We start from the raw sequence: 26,939 nt of genomic DNA, 5'->3' as shown, positions 1-26,939 counted from the left end.
CTTAATTTACCTAAAAATAAAAGCCCTGCTCCTGTTGTATCAGATATTGAAGCAGAGGACAGGATTGAAGTCCCGTTCAACAACAGCATATTTGATTATTCGTTTGGTTCATGTCCCTAGAGTCCATATTTGTAAAATAAAAATTATCCTCACATATTTTTGAGAGACAAAACTATGATTCTTGATAGGCCTTTTTTATTTCCCCAAACAGGTTAGTAGAACATAGCATCTATACAAGAATATCTTGTTTTGTCTGTTGTCGTTTTTGTGCTTCTAACATCTCTTTTGCTAGCATTGTCGCTTCCTGAGAGCAAGGAGTATGTCTTATTCATTTTGTTTTCTACACAGTGTCTTGCACATATTTGCAATGTAATAAAGAATTAATTGAACTTAATTACTTGAAGTTCTTAAGTTATTCAGGTATTTATGTGAACAAATATACCACTTTGGGTGGTAATATTAGGCTAAATTCTCTCTCCATTGCTCCAGTATTAAAGTAGGTTGCATGATTTTTGTTTTTTATTAAAAATGTTGTGTGTTTACAGAATAATCATGCATAAAATACAGGATTTCCAGAGACTACCCTATAATTAACACTTTGCACTGATGTGGAACATTTTTACAATTGATGAAAGCACATTTTTAAAATTGTACTACTAACTACAGTCACTGGTTTAAATTACATTTCACTATTTGTGTAGTGCAGAACCAAAGTCTTTTTGTTTAAATTTGTCTACAAAAATCATCAAAATGGATCAAAGACATAAATATAACTGCCAGAATTTCCAACTCCAAGAAGAAAACCTAGGGAAGTATTTTCAGGACCTTCTGTTAGGCAATGGTTTCTTCTTAGACTTTATACCAAAGCACAAGCAACAAAAGAAAAAAAAAAATAGATAAATGGGACTTGATGAAAATTAAAACTTTGTGCCCCAAAGGAATTTATCTTGAAAGTAAAATGACAGCCTACACAATGGGAAAAAATATTTGGAAACCACATATCCAATAAAGGAGTACTATCCAGAATATATAAAGAAATCCTTTAACTTAACAACAAAAAGACAAATAACCCAATTTAAAAATGGGCAAAAACTTGAACAGACATCTCTCCAAAGAAGGTATAGAAATGACCTTAAAGCACATGAAAAGAAGTTCATCATCATTAGCCATCAGCGAAATGCAAATCAAAACCACAATGAGTTATTTCACACTCATTAGAATGGCTGCTATATTTTTTAAAAATGGAGCATTGCAAGTGCTGGAGAAGATGTGATGAAATAGCAATACTCATTCATTGCTGGTGGGAATGTAAAATGGTGCACCTTCTGTGGAAGATAGTTTGGGAATTCCTCAAAAAGTTAATTATAGAATTGTGATACAACCTGGCAATCCCACTTCTAGGGATATACCCAGAAGAATTGAAAGCAGGGACTTGAGCAGATATTTGCACACAAATGTTCATAGCGGCATTATTCACAATTGCCAAAAGATGGAAACAACCCAAGTGTTCATCATCCAATGAATGGATAAACAAAATGAGGTGTCTGCATACAATGGAATATTATTCAGCCATAAAAAAGAATGGAGTTCTTTACATTTTTAAAAATTTCTGTAGCTGGATTATAATGAGATTCCCAAATTTAGCCTGTGATGTTAGTTTCATCATGATGATAATAATATAATACATTTTTTATTGTTTCCCACATTGTTTTACATACATAAAGTTTAAAACAGTTGTATTTATTTTTTTATCTTCATTTTATTGAGATATATTCACATACCACACAGTCATACAAAACAAATCGTACTTTCAATTGTTTACAGTACCATTACATAGTTGTACATTCATCACCTAAATCAATCCCTGACACCTTCATTAGCACACACACAAAAATAACAAGAATAATAATTAGAGTGAAAAAGAGCAATTGAAGTAAAAAAGAACACTGGGTACCTTTGTCTGTTTGTTTCCTTCCCCTATTTTTCTACTCCTCCATCCATAAACTAGACAAAGTGGAGTGTGGTCCTTATGGCTTTCCCAATTGTATTTATTTTTATAATAACTGTTTATGGAAGACAAGGTGAATAGAACTAAACCCAATTTGAAAATTAGAAACCTGAGCTCTTAGAGCTAGGGGAGTCTTGCTAAAGGTCACAAAAGTTGCAAGTGGCTGAATTGGGTTCTTTCATCTGTAGGTGTATGTTAATGTTGGTTTGTGTACTTACACATACAGACATGCTCATGCACTCCTAAGGGGCCTGACTTCATCTATGTGGTAGTAATTCTTTGGCATGTAACATAATAATCCCTACTATGTTTCATTCATTATTCTGCTTACCATTTCTCATGAAAAAAATACATACACACAAATATATTTATGCATATGAACAAGTAGAAATGTGTGAAGAAAAACTTCAAACAAACCTTAAGGTTAAAGTAATGTATTATTTTGTGGACCTTTAAAAACAACATTGCTAAGGAATACCACTTTAAAATTATTCTTTTATTCCACTAAAGCACAGCAGCACTTTAAATATGAATAGGTAGTATTTCATATGTTTTGCATTACTTATAGAGTCTATATAATTTGGCTGAAAAGGATAGTGACGTGTAGCCCTGTGAAATATACCGAGTGCATGGTCCCAGAGCGAAAGTTAAGAGGAGGTTGCAAGCACAGAGTACATGATAATGATGATTAATCACAGGTGTGAAGATCAGGACTAAATAATTTGGACTATATGTGGATAAAACTAGTTTCAGGGTTCTGCTTTCTTTCCTGGTCTCTTAGGTATGTTGCTGACCTGAGTGTGCCTATTTCATTGTTAAGTTGGTAACATAATATGCCACAGGAGTGAAGGTAGATTATTTTAAGAATTTAAATGCCTGCGATGTCCTAAGTGTTTTCAGTGAGATAAACTCAGCTTCTTAGTACACTACATGTTAAAGCCATGGCTTTTGCATATTTTATATAGCTTGTATGAGCCACACTATATTAGCCCAGATAGTCACAAAAGTGGTCCTTGAACTGGGGCTCTGAACATCATTGATTTACATTCTGCATAATCTAGGCTGTTTCCTTTTCTCCTGTCTTCCTACTGTCCCTCCTTGTATAGATATTCACTGTGTGCCAACTATGCTTTAAGCTCTTGGGTCATAGAACAAAACAAAACACATTAAGAGTCCCTGTTCTCCCAAATTTATATTCCATTGGGGTGAGAAGGAGACAGACAATAAGCAAATGATGAGAGAAATAAGGGTGGGTATAGATGGATGACTATATAAGTGTGTGTGTGTGTGTGTGTGTGTGTGTGTTTATATATATGTATGTATATATATGTATGTGTGTGTATATTTGCATGTATTTATGTATGTATGTATGGAAATGTATTATACCAGATGTTTTAATACTGTTCAGAAGAAAAATAATGCATGACAAGAAATAATGACCAGGAGTAAGGGCTTCATTGCTTTAGATAGGATAGTCAAAAGTGGTGTTTCTGATAATGTAATATTTGAACAAAAACATGAGTAAAAGCAGGGATTCAGCCTTGAGAATATAGGATGGCAGAGAATTATACAGGGAGAGAAAATGAAGCAGGACTAAGAGCTCTTGACATGTTTAAGAATCAGAAAGGGGTTGATATGGCTGGCTAGGAGTAAGTAAAGCTAGAGAAGGAACGGTGGGAGAAGAGAAGTGAGGGGTAGACACATCATAGATGGCTTCTGGTTATTGGAAGGATTTTGTATTTTATTGTGAGTTAGAAAATGATTGGAGAGCTAGAGAGGGAAGTGTCACATTGGAGGTTGACTTTGGCTGCTGCGTGGAGAAACAGACTGAGATTTGTAAGGTGGAAACAAAGAGACTAGTTAGGAATCTATGTTAATAATTCAGGCTGGCAACAGTGGCCTGGAAGAGGGCAATATTGGGAGCATGATGAAAAATGGGGACGAATACAGATTTACTGATGGATAGGTGTATGTGATGAGGACTGTGAGAAAAAGAGAGTACTCAGGGGTGACTCCAAGGTAATAGTCCAATAATCCTAGTAGAATTATGTTGCCATTCACTGAGCAAGAGAACAAGAGAGGAGTCACTCTTTTTGTTTATATGAATCTCACCTCTCCCTTACTGACCAGGCTTTGCTGGAAACTGGAATAAAACAATTGGTAGTTTGATTTAAGCTATACTGTACTTAAAAGGAAGAATAATAATGGTGATTCCAATAAGCAGTATTTCAGAGTACATTACAGTTTGCAAAGAATTTTAATATCCTGTAATACCTTTGCAATGTGGACCCATTGAAGATTTCTGCACCTACTCCTAACATACCAGATAATGTCAGTGAATGGTTGTTGAGTTATAAGGTGATTTGTAACACCTTTTATAATGAATAAAGAAACGTTCACATGTACTGAAAAAAAAGTGAACTAAGGAAAAATTAGTTTCTTGAAATATATCAAATACGAGTTGAGAAAAGTGAAAATGGACTGTAATGAATGATATCATTTATTCAACTATGAATTAATATATATGCTCTAATTTGTCTCTCAGATCCAAGGTTCATTAGTGCCCACCTCATTCCAGAAAGTGACAACCCTGAAGATGACAAAGTATATTTTTTCTTCCGTGAAAATGCGATAGATGGAGAACACTCGGGAAAAGCCACTCACGCTAGAATAGGTCAGATATGCAAGGTGAGGTAAAGAAAAAGCATTGAGGAGGAGGTCCTTGTCCAATCACAATTTTTACTTTTTTTTCTTTTCCACCCATGTGCAAATAAAATGAAAATCATGGCTAAGAAGCTTGACTGGCCACATCAAATATATAGATGGTAAAAATAATTGAAAACACATTGTAGCTGTTTATGAGTAATTATTCATAGCAAAGTAATTATTCAAAGCTAGAAGTTGTGATAATTTCAAATAAAGTGATCTTGGTTTGAAATTCTTGAGAAATCTATTTTTTTCTTAGTATAATCTGAGCGAGCACAAAGACCTTCCTTCACATCTTTGTATTCTCAGACCTAGCAAGATTCCAAGAAAGTACAAGTTTTGAATGCATATTTGCTAGTAGAATAACTGAAGTATTAATTTAAACTTGAGAGAACAAATATTAAAGCTTGCTTTTAGAAAGAGATTATACCATCCTATGCATACACATGCAGACATACACATACTTTTGAAGCTCTGAGCTTTATTTCTCTGAGGTATTTCATTTATGTTGTGGCATAACATGCAATGTAACATTGCATATGATGTTAGGTATATAGACTAAGGGAATTGCTCAATAAATACCTATGGATTTATTAGTATTATCAGTGTGAAGATCTGAAAGAGCTTATTCTTTCCTTTATACAATATACAATGTAGTATATATACAGTGTGAATGAAACCAACTGTTAGCATGTATTAAAGCAGCTTTCATCTCAAGAAAATAAAAAAGCCAGATCCAATCATTTTCTTGAAATCTAATTCTTTCCTTTTAAAAGTATCATGAAATTTAAAAATAATCAGATATTTTTGGTGGCCTCTTTCCTATCCCAGTTATTATCCAATTACTTATCACTGGTATATTCAGGTATTGGAAAATTAAAAGTTTTTAAATTTCAAGCTGGAGTGTACAAATAAAATGGTGAAAATATGAGGTAGTTTTCTCCACAAGATACAGATCATCATATTAAAAAGCACTGTTTACAAGGGTTAAAAAAATCCCTCACAGTGTATAAAATTATATAAACAAAATAGGAATCAATGTTATATTTTTGAGGGAAGCAGTTTATGAACATAAAATATTATTTTAAAAGACTGCCGTTGCCAGTGAATACATATGATCAAAATAGAATTCATTAGTACATTTAGACTAAAGCTAAATTTTATTTGTAGTGAGGAGATGCTTTTTCAAAATGTTTTCTCTGGAATGAATTTCCTTTATCAAGGTTTATGTAAATATTTTCTCTACAGGCTCTTTGTAAAATCTTACTATGTATAAATTATGCAATGCTGGGTTACTTTTATTTGGGGAGTACTTTCAGTATAAGTTATAAGGCATGCATTTAATCTTCCATCCAGTAAATTGCTGGTTGAGTGCCTCCTATGTGCCAAGCACTGGCTGTGAAGCAGCCTAAGTAGAGGATTAAGATATCAGGAACACAAACATGTAGGAGAGAGAGAGAGAGTTACACCAAAACAGAAATCTGGTACCAGGACAGAGAAAGTGAAGTGGCTTTTTAATGCTAAAAGACATTTATTGGGCGTAGTTATTTGAATAAAGTTCGAGTGAATGATTTGACCATCAATATAATAAGAAGTTGTACTTATTCATACCTGATCATTTAAAATGATTATGGAACTTATAGAAAATGAAGAATCGTATTTTGTGTCTACATTGAGAAACAAGAAAAAGAGAACTATTTGGAATTACCATTTACATGCATAATTTCTAAAACTGATGCCTGTTTATTTCAGAATGACTTTGGGGGTCACAGAAGTCTGGTGAATAAATGGACAACTTTCCTCAAAGCTCGTCTGATTTGCTCTGTGCCAGGTCCAAATGGCATTGACACCCATTTTGATGAGTTGCGTAAGTAGCTGGTATATTTGTATGGAAAATGTTTGTTCAGACTTTGCAATGACCGGCAAAAATGCAACTTTCCCCAATTTTGTTTTCAAACAGAGGATGTATTCCTAATGAATTCCAAAGATCCTAAAAATCCAATCGTGTATGGAGTCTTTACAACGTCCAGGTAAATAAAGTTTTACTATCATAGAAACGTCATGGCCTTTAGTTGCTTTTCAGCAACCCATAATTTATGCAAAGAAATTTTGAAAGGAACAATGTTGCTTTTCTTGGGTTGAGACAGGTTATGACTTAAGTAGTGGTTTTCTCTCTTTTTTTTGCAGGGAGCAGGGGCGGAATAAATTTTAGCAAAGAATCTCATCACGATACATTATAATAATGATATGGTTTGAAAATTTGTCAAAACCATATATAATTTTGGTTTTAAAACTGAATGAAATGTAGAATATTATAAAAATGTAAATCTGAGTTTTGCCAGTAGTTTTAGTGATAGATAGTAAAAGTGGAAAAAACTTAACTTAGAATTTGCCGTTATGACTAAATCAATTCTCTCTACTCCACATACATACTCCACTTAACCTAGAATTTGCCATTATGACTAAAGTAATCCTCTCTACTCACTATTCCTCACTACATTTTCCTGCACTCATCTCTGCAACTGAAGTAGAAATTTGAAGGTCTGGGGAAAGCTGATTGTTCATGAACAAAACTATTAAATCGCTTTTAGGTGCTTTTTAAAATCATTACTTCCAGTGATGAAGAATGTTCCAATTATAGTTTTTTTTTTTTTCAAGTGCTTTAAGTTGGTATATAAATCTGATTTAAAAAAAAATTTTTTTAAAGACATAACTTGGTTTTATATTGGCCCCCTTGTAATCTGGATTTTTAAAATCATATAAAAAGATTCAATTAAAAAAAAAACTAAGCAGTAAATGAAAACCATGTTTAATTTTATGATTTTTTCACATATAATCTTCTCTGCTGCACAGGACTGTGATAGCATAAAGAAAAAGATTAACCGCAATGTTAACATTGGTTTAGTATGTAAATATTAAATCCATTACAAATTGCTTAGAAATGTTTGCTTAATAATTTTAAAAATGTGTAAATTGAGAAACCCATATTATTAAAACTATTATACAATTTCCCATACCTAAATATTTCTTCCCCTTTAGTAAGAAAACAAAAGGACATCTAAAGTAAAGAATGGGAGGCACAAATTAAATATTAATCAATTTCTTCTGTGGTTCTCCAACTCAAACATACATCAGAAAACCCAGAGAGCTTATTAAAATGCAGGGCCACCCTGAGTTTCTGTTCAGTAGAAATGGGATGGGGCCTGAGAATTTGCATTTCCAACAAGTTCCCAGGTGAAGCACATTAACCACCAGCTTAATGGATAAAATGACTTCATCTCTGTATTTCAATGAGATGAATGTTTGTGGGTGAGTTTTAACAGCTGTAACTTAGTAGTCAGATCTTTCAATCGTGAATGATTTCATACATATATGTAAGCAAAATGTGTAAATGATTTCAAATATATGTAAGCAAAATGTGTAAATGATTTCAAATATATGTAAGCAAAATGTGTAACAATGGAACAGGAATGTAACAAAGATTACAACATATGATGTGTGAAACAAGTGTTAGTTTATTTATTCTGAGATACTGTTATTAATTCTACAAACATTTATTGAAGTTTAATGTGCATCAAGTACTGAACAATATGCAATTGACATACCAGAAAAGAATCCAGGCATGGTCCCTTCCCTCATGAAGCTTGAGGTCTAGCAGACATTGTCCATATGCAAAAAGTTTACAATAATAAACTTTTAGGAACATATGTTTTTCATTTGGTCTGACTTATATGTAATTTTCTATGGAGGAGATCAGTTAAAAGATAAGCATTCCAGATTTTAAATGTGCACAACTGTTTTATATCTTTAGAATCCCTTGTCTTAAGGTTTATTTATTTAAGCAAAATAAAATGGAAAATTGTGGCAGCTCAGTGGCAAACTTCCATGTTGCTTCAATTACCTGATTTTTGTCTCACAAAATGATGGGGATAATTGCTGTAATTCTCCTCTTTGACTAGGGTATAATAGCTACTAAGTTAAAATCATTTTCTGTATTGGAAAGAGATGATTTTAAATGCCTTCACAAAAATCAGACAGTTATTTGATCTAATATTTTTAGTGGCTTGGGAGTTAAAAATAATATAATGTAACACATTATTTGACATTGGCTATTCATTTTCTGCACCAATTTCAGCTTACAAAATAAGTTCTCACACATTCTTGATTGTTTCAAAGTTCCCTGGTTTCTGTCATGAAGCTTGCAGGCTTAACGTATTACCAAAGTTTATATTTTCATTTCTAACTGATATCAAAATAAAATGTATGATGGTAATATATATATCGTATGAATACTAAAAACAGTTTCATTCATGGCTTTTACATTTAAGAAATCATAATTTGTTCTCTCGTGTACTATTAAAATATATACTGTGTGTGACTTAAAAAATCCCAAACTATTTGAGATTGCTAAAACTTCATATTCAAGTTTTGAAAGTTGGTATCTGAAACTTTAAAACCCAATATCCACAGAGTTCTCTTGGCATTGTATGAAAGTCTGGCATTTTTGTTTGTTTTCTGTCTCTTTAGTAACATCTTCAGGGGATCAGCTGTGTGTATGTACAGCATGAGTGATGTGAGAAGGGTCTTCCTCGGTCCATATGCTCACAGGGATGGTCCCAACTACCAGTGGGTGCCTTTTCAGGGAAGAGTCCCCTACCCACGACCAGGAACTGTAAGTGGCCCAGGTTTCTAAAGTATGAATATTTCTGACCAAGTTTAAAAAAAAATTTCAGCTAGATACAGACTTTAAATACAGATAATGTACAAGAAAGATTCCAAGGCAATGGGAGCAAGGCAAAGATTTGCTGTGATTTCATGGAATTTCACATTTAAAAACATATTCTTTACAGATTGTATTTAAGTTCAGTGCTTATCATTTATTAATACCCATAATGTTTGAGAAATAGAAACTGAATGGCTAGTCTTATTTATTTTCTTTTCTAAATGGGGTATAGTGGAAAGGATCTTCATAGAGAAAGAGGTGAAAAAATTAAGAGTAAACGTGGACCCATTCTCTATGATTGTAGTGGAGGCTCAAGGGTTGCAAACTAGATTGGAGAAAAAAATAAAATCTAACAGTATCCTCCCATGGGAATGGGAAGCACCACTCAAGTATGTGAACAAGAAATTTAAAATATCTCAGAAGACAGTACAGCCAAGATATTCTAATAGACTCTGCTACTGACTCAGCCAAGCTTGCCCTCTTTCCTCTAGCTCACCTGGGCACACTCAGGCTTTTATACATATATAATGTATATATATATAAAATACACATTAGGGCAGAATTCAAAATAAAACCAGCTTTGAATCTGAAATTCAGAGAGGGAGGGAGGGAGGGAGGGAGGAAGGAAGGAAGGAAGGAGGGAGGGAAGGAAGGAAGGAGAGAGGGAGGGAGAGAGGGTGGGCGGGAGGGAGGACGGAGGGTGGGAGGGAAGGAAGGAGGGAAGGAAGGAGGGAGGGAGGAAGGAAGGAAGGAAGGAGAGAGAAAGAAAGAGACTTAGATATGGTAGGAATGGTGAAGTGGTTGTCAAATTCATGGCAAAGGTAATAGAATATCTGGATAGAACCATCCATTCAAAAGCAATATTTTCTAACCGTAAATAATCTCTAAGGAAATAATCTCATATGACGAGAAACTATGCATTTGAAGTATAGCCATTACTACAATTTTACTTCAATCTGTTTTCCCCTAAGTTCAAGTAACATACATGATATTTTAAATACTCTTGTTTGTCCTGCATTGCTAAAATTATGTATAATGATAACTTATAGGTTTGCATTTTACAAAGATTACACTTCTAGCTTATGGACCTTTCAGACAAAAAACAAACAAACAACTAAATAAGCTTTCAGAAGTATAAATGAACAAAACGGAATATCTATTGATTACAAGGAGCCAAGTTGGATTTTTTTAAAAACTAAGATATTTATGGGCTTTATAAAAAACTAAGATATGTACTCCATCTCTTAATGGTAATTGTTTTGGGTAGACAACTGTATAACTCTATGGCTAAGTAATGCCAGTGTGTTACAAATATAAACTGACTCCGGTTTAGTTTACTTCATTACAACTAACTTGATGAAATTTCTTCTGTGTGATACACACTGCTTCCAGTTGGAGCTACAAACTTGAATTCATTTCTTGATTTGAAGATATGAACAATATATTCATAATTAATAATAGCAATTAGAATATAAAATTATTGTGTGCCAGAAAATTTTCTAAGAGATTTATGCTTATTAATGTATATAATTCCCAATAACTCAAGCATTGTCCTTATTTCACAGATGAGGATTCTGAGGCAGAAAAATTAAGTAATACAGCCCAGACTCAGTCCATGCAGTTTGGTTCAAGAGCCTGCGTTCTCACCCACTATTCATACATAGTCCTTATAACTAACATAGGAAATTAAGCCAGAATATGGATCAGGTGCTAAAGTCACATAGAAGCAGAAAGTATTGCCTAAACTAAGAGTTTAGGAAAGGACTGCAGTAGGAGATGGCTGGCACCTAACTCTGTGAATAAAGTTCTCCTGAATGAGTTTATTAATCCCCAAAGGTGTCATATGAGAATACCATTCCATCAACACTATTTGGGGGAAAACATATTGAATGACCTCCAAACAATGTGTCCATACAACAGTATTTTCTTTATTTCAAAGAAAAATTTATAAGTTAAATAGTACTAGAGACAAAATAAAAGGACAATAAAGCAAGGGAATAAACAAATTGTAAGATAAAAGTATAAAATAAATAATTCCCATACTTTAATTTTCAATCACACATTTCTAAATTTTTGTAAACTATTTTAATGGTAGTAGAAGAGCACAGGAATAATTTTAATGTAATGAAAAATGTTTTATTATTATTTCCTTATTTTATGTAGATATATTTGTATAACATTAAGTAGGTAATCTTATAATTTTTAAAAAGTGAACAAAAAGTAAATCCTTAAATCTTTTAACTGTTATGTTATTGTATTGCATACACACACACTTATATACTCTTCTCACTTAAAACAAGTTTAGTTATTTCATTTCTCATGAATTATTAATGATCTGTATCAGGGTAATGGCAAAGACAGTTGATTTCTCCTTTTAAGCCTCTTGTAAGATCAGGAACTTCTCTGAATTACATTTTAGCTCCCGAGCTTTTACATTAAATGGCAGAAATTACTTAAATGTAAGAACAAAAAGCAAGAGATTGGAGATATTATAGTACCTGAATGCTTGTACTTCATAATCAGATACAGTGAAAAGAGACACAGTGAAATCTGAATTTTCTCATTGGCGTTGCATTGCTTTCTGTGGAGTGTTTATATCTAAAGGTAATTTTATGCCAGTGCACACCAGTGTTTCTCTATGGCCATCATCTGTTCTGCTTGACCATGATTCCCATACTGCGGGGTCAGTTTCCGTGTCATGCAGTTTGTATAATACTTTGAATAACACCTCTGCTTATCTCTAAAATTATTTTAACTATTTAAATTATTTATGGTACTTTATTCAGGGTTTATATAACAAACAAAGCAATGAAGAGTAGTTTATATTGACTTTTAGTCTGAAAAAAGCATTTGTACTTTTGTGTGATACCATAGGAAAAAAATAAATGTATCTAAGAAAATATTCTAAGTTTCTCTAATGAATAACTACATTTGGTTGTAACATGTTCCATTCATTATTTCAAATATTAATATTTCAACTATCACATAAATAAAATATATGGTGGTATCACAAATTGAGACATCAAACTCTTCCTATACACTGAATTCACTGGATGCATTTGCAATTTTCATTATAATAAATGGTAACATAATTAATTCCCACTGAGAATTAAGATATGTTTAGGGAATATATACTATATATTGCATCTACTAATTTAAGTGAAAGTATTATTTTTTAGTTTATTAGTTATGTAATTAATAAAAAATCTTTTAAAAAACTTAAAAAAATAAAAAGAATTCCTAGACCACTTAGGCTATGTGTTATGATACAATTTATTACTCTAATCCTCCAGATTTTAATCAAAAGGTATTCTTCCCCTTTATCCTAACAGTGTCCCAGTAAAACATTTGGCGGATTTGACTCTACAAAGGACCTTCCTGATGATGTTATAACATTTGCAAGAAGTCATCCAGCCATGTACAATCCAGTGTTTCCTATTAATAACCGACCGATAATGATCAAAACAGATGTACATTATCAGTTCACACAAATTGTAGTAGATCGAGTGGATGCAGAAGATGGCCAGTATGATGTCATGTTTATCGGAACAGGTAAATGTTTTAACTTCTGCACTAAATTTCCTTCTAGAACACTGTTTTACTGATTATACTCAGAATTGAAAGCAGATTTTATATTCACTCTCAAGCTATAGGTAACCTTTTAAAAAATGACCAGAAAAGTTGAACATTCTACTATTACAAATATATTATCTTTTTAGGTAAGTTGACATATTAATTTAAAATAAATTTCCTTTTTAATAAAAGTTGATAAACGTAATTCGGTAAAGCTAATTATTAGCTTATTCAGTGTCCGTAATTAAATCATAACTCTTCTCTGGCCAGTGGCTTTTTAGAACAATGTATTGCTCAAAACCATGCCTTGAAATCCCCAAGACATTTAATAATGGTTCCAGAATATATTGCTGCAAAATTTATAAAATTTAAATTACCATAGGGGAATTTAAGTTTTGGCAACAAAATTTGTGTTTCTGCCATGCAAAGGAAAGGAAAAAAAACTTCATGAGAACAACAACAAAATTAACCCAAGGAATCATCAGATCCATTTCAGATCCATTTCCATAGCAATTTAACAACATATTTTTACTAATTATATGATTAGAAACAAACAATTTGCAGGCATATTTTCAGAATGAATTCCACTCCAATTATTGTATTTTTCTTCTTCTCCCATTAATAATAATACTGTTTTTGAAAGTACTAGCTACAAATCTGAAACTTGCTACTTAGGGTCAGATTCCAAGGTAATAAATTCCTAGTCTCCATTAACATTGTTAACTGACATAAATCAATGGGCAACCAAGTGAATGCTCCACTGAAACCTGGTATAATAACATTTATTTTCCCTTGGTGAGAAACAGAGAAAAAAATTGCATTAACTACAGCCAGAATGGCAACTTGTGCAGTAAGTGCTTTAAAGACTTAAAGTTTTATAATGAAATTGTGAATACTCATGTTATCAGGTGTAAAAGTGTCAGGTTCTCAGTAATATATTACAGTCTACTTTTATGGGTGAGAAAGTTTCTCTATCAAGTAGAAGGATCCCAAGGAGACTCAGGGTCCGATTGCTTGCAATACTGTAAAAGCCAGTGAATTGCAAGTATCAACTCTGGTTATAAATATCGTTAGAATATAGAAGATGATAGTTAAAGATGCGGTTGGGTTCAAGAGATCTGATACTAGAGTCCTGAGTAGATTCACATAATTTCCATTAAATCTTTCCTTTCAGTAAGTATCAGTCTATCATACAATGTCAAATTATAAATGAATCTGCAGAGTAATTTAAGTTTACTCAATAATGTGACACTTGCCTTCTTCCTCACCTCTGACTTACACTTGTTGAGAAGTTCCTCACTCATTGTCAAAGCAACAAAAGGTTGTTTCTGGCTATTTGGCCAAAAAAAACCCAACCATAAGCTTTTAATTCCTCTTGGACTCAAGCTGGCTTTAAAGGCACCAATTTCATGAGCATGCAGAATGTCTGATGATGTGGATGAGTATCGGTCAGCACAGACCAGGATCATCTGTCAGCAAAGTAAATTGATTACAGTAATTTTATCTTTTAACTAAGTTGCACATCATAGTATATTGATCCTAGATGAGTAATCTGATTCAATTTGTGTGAAGTTCTTTGAAATACTACTCTGTAAAACTGATCTGGAACACAGATAACCTTGGGTACCAGAGACCTGATCAGAGCCCCTGAGTAGATTAACATAATTTACCTTTAATCTTTGGTGTTTTAAGTAGCCTAAGGTCCTATAAACATAAAAAGATCCTCTTAAAAGAGGACTTTTAAAAAAACTTTACAAAGGATACATGGCAACCTTTATTGATCTGACACAGCACATCAGGCAGGTCCCTTGAAAATGGTTATTAATGGCATGAATATATTGGATTATTTTCTGGTGTAAATTATTCTTTACTGGTAAGATTGTCTTTTCAAATAGTCTGATAAATTGATTAAAATGAAGCAATTGAAGCTAAAAATAATTGATCAAGTTTTGTCAGACTGGAATATTGTAGAGTTGAACTTTTTTGAACTTAATAAGGCCCTCTTCCTCATACTATCAAGGTATAGGAACATACTGGTAAATACTGGAAAATTAATATCTTCTGAACTAAAATTGGAGTAAAAGTGACAGCTCTTGTCATTAAAACAATTTCTCTTTAACAGTGAAAATTAGAAAAAAAATAATGTTTGGAATACTATAAAATGTATTAAATTTAAATTTTTTTATTTTATGTTTCTGAATTTTAAATTCCTTTAGTACTCCAAAATTAATTAACCAAAGTGTGAATTATTGAAAAAAAGCACCGTAATAAGTAATGCTAGCTGTTTTTTGGAAGGATCAGGTTATTGTCATTTATCACTTACTGGTCATTTAGCTATATTTAGGGGCCTTTAAATATGGAAGGTTTTCAACTGACAAGAGGAAGAGCAGCTGACACTCTGAAGCTCTGACTACTTTTGTTGTTTAACAAAATTCCTTGCATTTTACCTCTACATTTCGTCTTCATGGTAGAACCATGATTTCATAATAAAAGTGGAAAATCCTGTCATGTCAAACTAGCAATTTATTTCTAGGTATATTTTTCTGAGACACCTGATAATTAAGGAGATATATATTTTTAATAATAAAAGTAATTAACCCAGCCTAGCCAACTTCTGTAGTGATGATTACATTTTTTTTTAAATGTATATATCTTCAGGATAAAACCTCATTCAAAGCTTAATATATTTCTAAAAATCCAGTTCCTTTCATTCCACTCTTAAAAGCTATCTAACTGCATGGCATTCATTTGAATATATATTTTACTAACTTCTGACAAAAATAAATTAAAAGGAAGATGGGGATAAAAACGGTCTTTTGAACAAATACAGATCCTATCTGTTAGCACTAAACTCTGTTCAGATCTATTTAAATTGTGCTCTTCTCCCACCCCCTCTTTCTTTCAAAGATGTTGGGACCGTTCTTAAAGTAGTTTCAATTCCTAAGGAAACTTGGCATGATTTAGAAGAAGTTTTGCTGGAAGAAATGACAGTTTTTCGGGTGAGTGCTGCTTAATTTCAAGTGTCAACAAGTTCAGTTTTACATTGTTTCCCCAGGACAGCTGCACACTGAACTTGGTATGGACAAGTAGTCCAGCATACCCTTCTAATTAGCTTGTCAATTAGAAAGCCAGACACTAGTCAAAATAAACCTTGAAGCTTTCAATACTAGTTAAATCTAAAGATGTAAAGAAATATATTCTTGGCTCATATTTTGTTTTTTCAATGATAAAATATATGATTTGCACTTTATATTTTAAGTTAACTCATTGAACAAACCATTTTCTCCCCTAAATTCTGCTCTTTTACACTTTATGGCATAAGTGGGATGGTATGTGCCTTCCCTGAATGTATTCAGGCAGAAATATTCAGAATGATAGGGAAATGAAGACATCTCAGTCCTTTTAAAAGACTATTCATGAATTGTATTCTCATAGTTCCTTAAAGAAATCATTTGCTAGCAAAAGAAAGTTTGAAATTTTTATCTCACTATAGCAAATTTGTTATAACAGATTACTTTGTCTACGCACATGGACACTGGAAGAATAAGGGACACTATATGTAAATCAGCAAGGTCAGTGCCAGGCACTGTGTTCAAGATTTTATTTTTAATATTGTTTTAGTTTAGCTAAACTGAAAATGAGTAACATTTCCAGTTGCCTTCTCTATTAATCCTCAGTTTTCATCTTAAGGAGAGTAAAAATCATCACAATTCTATTATGCTTTTTTTTTTTTAAATCAGGTACTTTGACCCTATTTTATTTAAGTCTGGTATAGTGATGGCCAATACTTATTTACCGTATCCATTGTTTTGTTCATATGTAGCATATTAGTATTTACTCATTTACCTATTAGCCTACATATTCCAAATGTAAATGATCTGAATGGACTATTTGGGCATATAGAGTCTATCTAGATTTAGCAAACAAATCTTGGGTACTGAAGGGTGGATAAATAAATTGCTGTATTGTGTTCATTATTGTGCCTTCAGAGCCCAAAATATGTGCTCAATTATATTTATTAAATGAATGAATAAATGAACAAGTATTGGTGGAGAAATGAAATTGGGGCAAGTCAGAAGTTAAAGGTCTTCCTTAGAGAGACAATGCTTAAAATGAGATGCCAGAGTATGAGGAAGATAAACTGGGAACACAAGTTATCCTGCTGCTTATGTCCATATTATTCTTTGGTAGGAAAAAAAAACTATACCAATTACATATATTTATTTTGCCACCACTGTTGCAAATGGAGTCACAAGAGACACTAAAATAATATGTTATCTTAAGAATTTCTTAATTATTTTCCAGTCTCTTACTCTTGTATTTGTCATGGTTCCTTTGGCTATTGCCCTTGAGTTGTCATGCATTTTTAAAAGAGGTTTCATTCATTAATTCATCTGTTAACAAATATATACATTAGTACCTACAATGGCCCTGGCACAATGCTAATTTCTGGTGATACAGAGATGGATACTATAAACATGCTCACTGACCTCAGGCAACTTACAGTCTTATGTGTTATACCTCACAGTTTCAAGGATTCAATTCATTATTAGTACAATTACATTTTCTCCTGTAGAATTGTATTAAATGTTACCATGCCATTTTAAACATCATGTTCTTTTTTTTTTTTATCATCTAATAGTTTTCTGGGATATCATGAATTAGAATTTTTACATAATTTTGTAGTTGCCCTATAATCTACCTAAGTTTAGTTCCTCATATCTCTGGGATTTTAAGTTGATATGCAGTGTTCTTCAATACAATAAATTTTTCAATTGGAGAGTATATTATTTAAGTTGATCAATTAAATTACTTTTAATAAAATCATAAGTCAATGGAAGCCAACAATTTTGAAAACACAAATATTTAATATCTATTAGATTTTGTTGACATTTTGCAGTTTCCAGAGAAATACATAAGCAGCTTATACCTGCTGTATCTATTGAATGACATGTGTGGTATTTAGGATAATATTGTGCTAGTATGTAAATGATTATTTATGAGTCTTTGATTTTGTAAAGAGATTATTTGCAACATGGAACACATCTCTTTCCATAGATAACTGTCATTCTTTTCCATATTCTCTGCAATGCATTATTGCCATTACTATTTCTTTGGCACTCAAGTAGACAAAATATATTTGGACAGAGTTTAGAGAAATATTTACTTTCAACATTCTATTCTATCAGGAAAAGTTCATACACATATTGTGGTCTAGCAATTGGAATATTTCACTGTCACACTGTTTAATTTTACCACGGGAGGAAAAAAAACACAACACATTAAAGCAATTGCCATATACAGTAAAACAAGCAGAGAAATTTTACAGTTTCAGAGTTTCTGTTTGAGCCTTGAAAGTCAATCCATTTAAAATAAAATAAAATAAAATAAGGTCACCCTGAGCACTCTGATAATTTGACAAGGTAAATAGACAGGAACAAATTTGGGGCTGTGGTGTTGGATTTTTAAAAGGGAGACATTTAATATGAAGCAGCCAGTTCATTTTACCATAATATAATTTCCATAAGACTATGTTCATTATGTGTCTCTGCTAGACTGAATAACCAAACCTCATCTAAAATCCTGAATTAAAGCCAGTACTGTGGCCATAGCATTTTGAGGTTGGTTAAGGAAAACACCCTGGCTAATCACAGGAACATTCCAGTGGTTACTATTACATTCAAGGTACTTTTATTCTGGATGAAATCAAACCCCAATCAGAATATAGAAAGAAAAATATTCCTCAGTAATAAAATTTCCATTTTATAGTAAAATTTTTAATAGGTGATAAAGGGTGAAATAAAATTGGCATTTGGGATAGGAGTCCAGAAATGACTTTGAATTGCCATTATTCAAAATGGCATTTAGGCATTAAAACATGAAATACAATTCCAAATATTATTTGCAATCACAGAAATGAATTTGAATCATATGTACAGTGTGATTCTTAGCACGTTGGTTAAAGTCAATTGAGCCTCAGTGTCTTCATCTCATCATCATAAAGGAAGATTGTTCTTCCTTTAGTGTTTTTTTTTTTAAATAAAGATTACTGATATATGGTAGCTTTTGTTACTGGTTATAAATGAAAATCTTTAAAAATGTTTGAAAATTCCATGTCTATTCCTTATTTTTTTAAAATAAATATCCAGAAGATATAAAAGCCTGTCAGTGTGGATTTTCTTTCCAGACCAGTCAGAGAAGGTTTTACTTTTGAGACAGACAAGTGTTCCATCAAGTCACAAGACACTTACTACAATGGGATTTATTTATAGTCCTATTGACTACAGAGGATTACAAGGCAGTAACTTCCACAACACATGCATTTGAAACCAATTTATGCAATATTCCATGAACAGCTGAGCAAACAAATGAAAGAGTTTAATTTTCATTCAAATTTAAAACATAATTGATGCTTTCCAAAACCTAGCTTATTAACTCATTCTAAAGGGGTGTCCATGTGCTTAGCATTTAGTAAACTGTGTAAGATTCTCCTGGGAATAGCAGGTTGAAAAGCTTTGAAAGTGTGAAAGTTTAATACAGACTAGATTAAAGTATCTGGAAAAAAAGATGTTAAATTGGAATCATAGAAAATCTTGAAAGGATGCTAAGTTTTTCATTTCATTTTTATTTGAACACCAATTAAATTTGCCATTGAAACCAGTTTCATGGAAAAATGCCTATAAAGTTAAATGTTTTAAATGGAAGTCATATTTACTATCAGCTATTATTCAGAAAAAAAATCTTATTTAAATGGATGTCGTCTTTTATATATCGTCTATTAAAGTTTTGTATATCGTCTATTAAAATTCAACCACAGGCAGCAAATAAGAAAATGTTATTAATTTTCTGGTCCATAAAATAAATAAGGTTCCTTTAATTAAGGGATTCTAGGATATCAATTTAAGAATATTTAAATCATAATATGACCAATGGAGTCCAACGTGTATTAGGATTTGTTTTGTATTTTCAATTTATGTATGCAATAATTCATTTTCAGCTGCCATATAGATACTTGGTTTTTTATATTGTCAATGAACATGAATTGTATTAATAGTAACCAGCTTCATCTTTAAGAACTTAGACATAGCTAACTTTTTGCTTAATTAACGCTAGTTGTCAATTCTTCTCTAAGGAGCACTTTCCTCACACCTTGTCTATAAAATTTATTTCATGCAATCCTTCATGAAAGCATGAAGTTAGCTGCTGACAAAACCACAATACTCACTTTGCACATGAAACACTTGGAATTGAGGGAGTTTCTGTGGATAATTTTTCTAAGTCTTCTAAATTTTCTTTCTTGGTTAATTGATTCCAATATTGTACAAATCTAAATAAATATCTTCAGCTTTGTCTTTTAAGGCTGTAAATCTGCAGTGTATATTACCTTTGATTTTTGAGATCTAACACTACTGTATTTTAAAGATCATATCCCTGCATACATAAAATTAGAACATGATAGACATTCATTTCATCATAGTTGCTTTTATGATTGATGCAGATTCCCATAGAAAACTATTACGTTTAATGTTTAACATCATTCATTTAAGCTATAAAAATGGAAAACTATTGGAAATCTCTCAATTTTCCCATTTAAATTAACTTACATCCTAAATCATTTGCCTCATTTGTGTCTCAGGCAGATTTTCTTAAATTTGTTAAGAAAATCCTTTTATTAGCTCAAATATCAGGGTTTGAGTTGGAGGTGTGTAATTCTGAAGCACACAGAGGGTAATCAAAACCAGTAGGGAAAGGAGGTAGCATCTGAAGAACAGTGGAAGAACATGTTAGGCAAACATGTTAGGAATGCCTGGAAGGTGAGAAGAAGATGGAGAAAATGGATACGAAGAAATAGTCAATAAAGAGTTCCAAGGCATAACTGAATTTAATAGAGGAAATAGTCAAGAAGCAATGAGTGGTCAAAAGTGCCATATAGAATAAAAGAAGTTCAGTAAAAATAATATAGACCAGAGTGTCCATCTGACAATACCCTCTTCATTGGTGGTTTCTTCTTCTGAAAATAATAGGCCATCTCCCTAGAGTAAGGGGCAGACACAGTGGGCTGAGGGGTGAATGTGATTATATGGGAGTTGAACAAGTAAAGACCGTGAGTATAAAATATTTAGTTTGTTTTTCAAGAAATTCTAGCTGTTCCTGAAGGATCAAGAAAAGGCTGTTCATAAGATGGATACCTTCATCATATAAACAAAGTAGAAGGGAGGAACCTTGCATAATGAGATAAGGTGAAGAGAGAAGGGGAAAATTGATGAAAAATTCATTCATTCATTCAACAATTATCTACTGAAGAACTGTTAATACCAGGCACAATTCCAAGGTGCTACAGATGCAGCAGTGAACTAAAGAGCCAAAATCTTTGCTCTCAAATGGAGGGACAGGAAGACCCAAAAGAAGCCTCTGGTGAGGCGCCTCATACATGTCAGCCTTGCCTGTACTTTCTGCTGTGAGTTTTCCGCGTTCTGCCCTTCTGCCCCAGGGCTTCTCTGACAGCAGCATGAAGACAAGTGTCACAACTGGGGATGTGGTACATTTAACACCCCAGGGTAACCAATGATAGAAGCCCAAGAATAAGTATTTCTCTTGGTACTAACCTCAGCAGACAATTTTGAAAGCCATTTTCTATAATTCTCAGATTTTCTCTCATTGGTAACTTCCTTAACTTACTCCATATTGGTGGCTCTTCCTCTTTCCTTTCATTCTGCCAGTTGCTCCCTCCTACTGCCTACTACAAACAAGATCTTACCTCAGATTCTGCTTTGGGCTATGTGGGGCAACTCACAAAACACAGGATAAATAAGTAAAATATACATCAGTCCAGATAGAGAGAAGGGCTAAAGAGAAAAATTGAAGCAAGAAAAGGAAATGGGAGTGTGTAAGAAAGGGAGAGAGAAAAAGAAAGGCACCTTTGATTAAATACTTACTGTGCGCCAAGCACATTTGTAAAGTGTTTTACATGTATTAACTTATTTAGTCCTCTCAACAAATGTATGAGAATGAAACCATGATCCCCATTTATCAGATGAGAAAATGAAGGACAAAGAAATTAAGTTCCTTGTCCAAGAGCACAGTTCTGGCCAGGTCTGAGTGACAATTTGAAATCCAGACAGACAGTTTGACTCTAGAGTCAAACTCTTTATATTCTCTTCAGGGTCCAGCTTCATTAGCCTATGCAGTGAAGCCTTGTAAGGTCATTCTACTTACTTAAGCCTTTTACTCATCAGCTTCCTCCTCTGTGACCGTCAAACAATCTCATTCTAAGCACTGTTTGTCTTTGATTAAAGGTATGATGGAACACAGTGCAGCAAGCGTGAATCTAAAAGGAGATAAGTTAATGCGTGCAGGTGTATAGCCTTTTGGTGGTCTAGATTCATCAAAATAGGACTTATTTATTCCTATGTGCATTTATGATTAAGATGTGAATTGGTGATTACCTTCCTACTTATTTATTACTCCTCTATATCAGCCTTTCGATAGAAATTGAAGAGATTAGATTCTCTCTCAAACACCTGGAGTGTAGGTCCTTCCATTTTAAATAGTCATTTTATTAACAATAAAGAAATCTCATCTCAACAGAGCTCTCACAGCCCCTTACAGGTGGTAACTGGCCTAGTGCTGTCAACTCAACATTGTTGGAGTTGGTCTGGAACTCTCAACTAGGTTACTGATGCTCTCCAGTTGAGCATAAAGAATTTCTGTTCAACAGAACAACCACCTCAGACAAGGCTGCCCTAAGACATGATGAATCAATACAAAAGCAAGAACACTCTAGTCACAACTGACACAAAAACATAAGCATTGTCCAAAGCCCCCAAATGACCAAATATCCTCTTCTCCTGGCTAATATGTATGATTGCTGCTTCTTTACCAATCACAGCTTTAGCCTTGATCTGTTCTTCCCTCCTTCTAAATAAGATTTAGGAAGATACTGTCCTGGTTTGCCAGGGTTGCTATGACAAAAGCCACAGATTGGCTGGCTTCAACAATGGGAAGCCATTATATTCTCACAGTTTTGGAGGCTAGAAGTCCTGCATGAAAGGATTGGCATGGCTTGCTTTCATCTGAAGTCTGTAGTGTTCCAGCAATCCTCCATCACATGGTGATCTCTTTCCTGTGTCTGCTCCTCTGATTTCTGCTGACTCCTGGCTTCCTCTGAATTACTGCATCGGCATTTCCTTTGCTTAAAAGGACTTGAGTCATATGGATTAAGGCCCACCCTGATTCAATGTGGCCTCATCTAAATAGGATTTCTGAAGATCCTACTCACAAATGAGTCCACACCTTAACTAATGATAACACCTTTAAAGGTCCTATTTACAAATGGGCTCACACCCACAGGAAATCAGATTAAGATTTAAACACGTCTTTTGTGGGGTACATGATTCAAACCCCAACAGATACATAAACATAGAATTATGCCTGCTTTTTGAAAGTGGCCAATCCAGAACAAAGACTTGCTTCCTTGAACACTTCCTCTAATCACCTAACATAAGACCCAAACATTTAAGACCTTTTCAAGACCTTACTGAGCAATCCCATGGTACCCTATGGTGTGTGTTCTCCCTTACTGTTTCAAGCACTATACTCAACCTGGTCAACTACAGGTGTATTCCTGAAGGCCTTTGGCTGGAGGACACTGACAAGCTCTGATTGTTTGCTTCACATATTTGATATTTATCTCTGTAGTTTCCTTCATTTATATTACTTCAATTATATTACTTCTTGTGAGAATTGAAGTTACATCTGTGAGAACTTATGTCAGTGCCTTGTGTTAATAAATGAGTTTTGTTTTTTTTTTTTTTTTTAAATTACACACACATATTTCTTTTTCTTCTTTAGGAACCAACTACCATTTCAGCAATGGAGCTTTCCACTAAACAGGTACTATCATTATGTATTACAAACAATATTCTATATTTCATTAAGTTTCAAATGTTACGTTTTATATCTATTTATGATCAAATTTTATTATTTATTTAAAATTGTTCAAGAAAATAGATCAAGAGAAGAAATACCATTCTTAATATGTACATATTAGCTTAATTTTCATTTCCCCTTGGTTTTTATCAATCTCATATGTTTCTTCTAAGTGTGTATCCTGGGTCATTATTTCTTGTAAATTTTCATTTAGAGCATTTCTTTTCTGGGTATTGTAAAATAATTTACTCAATAGTTGTTTTCATCTTTTTTGATTCTTCACTCATTCTCTCACTCTCTCTAAAAAGTGTGTGTGTGTGTGTGTGTGTGTGTGTGTGTATACACACACATACACAAATATATATATACATACACTTTAAAAAATAACATCAGTGGATTTCAGAATATAAATAAATTTATAATTTAATTTTTAATTATTTTTAATTTTATATATAAACAAATCACCTTTTACAGGCTAATAAAATTATGTACTGGGCAATATATGTTAGAGAATCTTGACTTCAATGTTAATTTTACTTGTCCATGTTTTTGTGTGCTAGAGAAAGCAACATATGACTTCAAGTTTGTCTAAATATAGAAAGATAGCAGCAAAATGGTAACTACCAAGTGATAAGTTTTAGAACTCCACAAAATCAAAGTTAAAGGGAAATATGTTAACAGACCTCCTCTTCATATCTAATGAGTGCTTTGGAGAGACACTTAAGTAAAACAAATGACTTCTAAATGCTAAATAATAATGCGTAAAACAAATATAGTTTTAACTTCCAATAAATTATCTTTTTCCCATAAAAGTTATCTAGACTTTCTAATATAGCAATGGTAACTACAAAAATGAAATAAGCTTGGATACTGAGTCAAAGCTGATTATTAATTATCCAGGTATTTAAAATGCCAGAATGTAGTGAAAATTTATGTAGAAAATTTGTAAAATATTAGAAGCATTTCATAAATCTTATTTATAAACTGTTTACATGTCTTATCTTTGATCATGCTTTATCACCTTAACAAGACACTAAAATACTATGCCAATAAAATTCTGTATGTATCCTTTCCACATAGACATATCAAAATAGATTGATAATCTCCAAGACATTTAAAGACGCACAGAGTGCAGATATTATTGACATGTACTGTTATCTTACACCTCCTAAGTATGTGTTCACCTGTTCTTGTAATCTAAAAATTGTCAGATGTTGGCAAGGAAATCCGGGGATTTCCAGGATGTAAGCTAGTCATGGGATATTATTTCTGTAATGATTTTTAAAATTATTTATTTATTCTTTGCTAGGCCTCACAGCCAGTCTTACATACCTTCACATCTAGTTTTGTAAAACACCCCTTTTAGCTTAAAAATTTTTAAGCTATATTAAAAAATGTTATTAAATGCAACACATTTCCTAACAAAAAAGCAAAAACAGTTTATCAATTTTAAATTCTATGGAATTGATAGAAATGTCCATTATTATATTCCTTTACCTTCCTTTACCATTGCTGGAAGTTTGATTTCATTCAAAGAGGACTCAATTTCATGCAGTGAGTTATGGACATTTTAAAAGTAAGGCAGTAGATTCAAGAGTTTAAGTAGCACAGCAACTAATTTTCTGGATATATGGACTTTCTCCAGCTTATGGCGCACAACTTGTTAAACAGAATGGTGAGAAAGCCTGTGGTGATGTTAAATTGGGCAGAAAGAGCACATCAGGTTATTTGTTAGTGATTGAATTATGCTCAATGTTGCCTGCAAGCCTTCCTATATTTCATTTGGATAGCATAATTATTTTTGCACATCATTAATATTATTTCAGAATAAAATTAAAATGAAAATGAGACACTGAATTGTGTAATCATTTTTGGCATTTGTATTTCACAGACTTTGGGTTTCATTACAATAATTTTAGTTGCCTATTTTTGGTTTTCTATTCTTCCCATATATTCTCTCTTTTTCTCCTAAAAGGATATGGCCTAGTTAGACAATAACAGTGCCTTTTCTACTCAAATATCATGTGCTTAAAAGATTTTTAAGAACCTAAAAGTATGCATTTTACTCATGCTTCCTAAAAGTTACTGAACAAACATAGAGATCTTTAAATTATGTATGATGAACCTGATAGTGTTTCCTTAAAATCATTATGATCACGATATAGGGATTGTCATGTCCACATTCACCAATGCCAACAATGTTTATGGACACTGTTCCCTATTTTAATTCCCTTGTTGCTTAAATATCATGTAAATTTTTATTTTTTAGTGAATTGAAATTGTTTGCCTTCCATGGAATCTAAATTCATTAAAACAAACAAACAGAGGCTTGTATGCTATTAGAAAAAAGCAATAAAGTATTGAAAGTTAAAGGAAGTTCTTTGCTTTTGTTCAATTCTTTCTTAATATTTTTCCAAGTCATGGTCGATTGTCATCACGTACTAGTACCATAGATGCTTTAAGAGAGATACAAATCACCTAATTTTCTCACAAGAAAGAGTTTAAGAGGAATTGTGGGAAGACGGTAGAGTAGAAAGTTCTGGGAACCAGTCCCTCCATCAGAACAGTTAATAAATAAGCAGGAAATGTCTGCATCAACTATTTTAAAATGACCGAGTCCAGCAGAACCCTATGCAGCATCCAGGGAAGCGCAGAAGAAAGGGGCTGGTAAACTGTGGTGAACACCAGTGAATGACTCTCTCAGCATGGGAGTAACCATGGCTATCCCCTACTCTCGCGGCAGGCAGCAGTGGGGTCCAGGCCCTGGCGGAGCTTACTAGTGCCAAACCTAGTTCCCCAAGATCTGCAGAAGAGAAGGACACAGTCCGATCTCTGGTCACTGCTTTTGATTAGCTACTTCAGATTGCTGGGGGTCTGGCTCTGGGGCTGTCAACTGATCCAAGCTGCCCCTGACAAAGACAACAGAGGAGAATCTTCCTCAGAGCTATGGAGCACAGTTGAAGAGCTACATTTGCCAGGAAGGTGCCAGTCAAGGAAGCA

The 26,939-nt window shown here is 33.1% G+C and overlaps 1 protein-coding gene across 1 annotated transcript in view; it reads left to right on the top strand.

The window, feature by feature from the left end:
• SEMA3A (semaphorin 3A) overlaps positions 1–26,939 on the top strand; it is a 225,140-nt gene that overhangs the window by 170,887 nt on the left and 27,314 nt on the right. Inside the window, exons 7-13 of the mRNA XM_037837473.1 lie at positions 4,554–4,696; positions 6,467–6,581; positions 6,675–6,744; positions 9,242–9,386; positions 12,770–12,989; positions 15,918–16,009; positions 23,862–23,903. Coding sequence (XP_037693401.1) covers positions 4,554–4,696; positions 6,467–6,581; positions 6,675–6,744; positions 9,242–9,386; positions 12,770–12,989; positions 15,918–16,009; positions 23,862–23,903 — 827 coding nt within the window. The remainder of the gene's footprint in view (positions 1–4,553; positions 4,697–6,466; positions 6,582–6,674; positions 6,745–9,241; positions 9,387–12,769; positions 12,990–15,917; positions 16,010–23,861; positions 23,904–26,939) is intronic.

This window comes from Choloepus didactylus, chromosome 5 (assembly GCF_015220235.1).
Source record: "Choloepus didactylus isolate mChoDid1 chromosome 5, mChoDid1.pri, whole genome shotgun sequence".
In the NCBI taxonomy this organism is placed as follows: Eukaryota; Metazoa; Chordata; class Mammalia; order Pilosa; family Megalonychidae; genus Choloepus; species Choloepus didactylus.
This window is presented reverse-complemented; position numbering and strand designations above follow the sequence as displayed.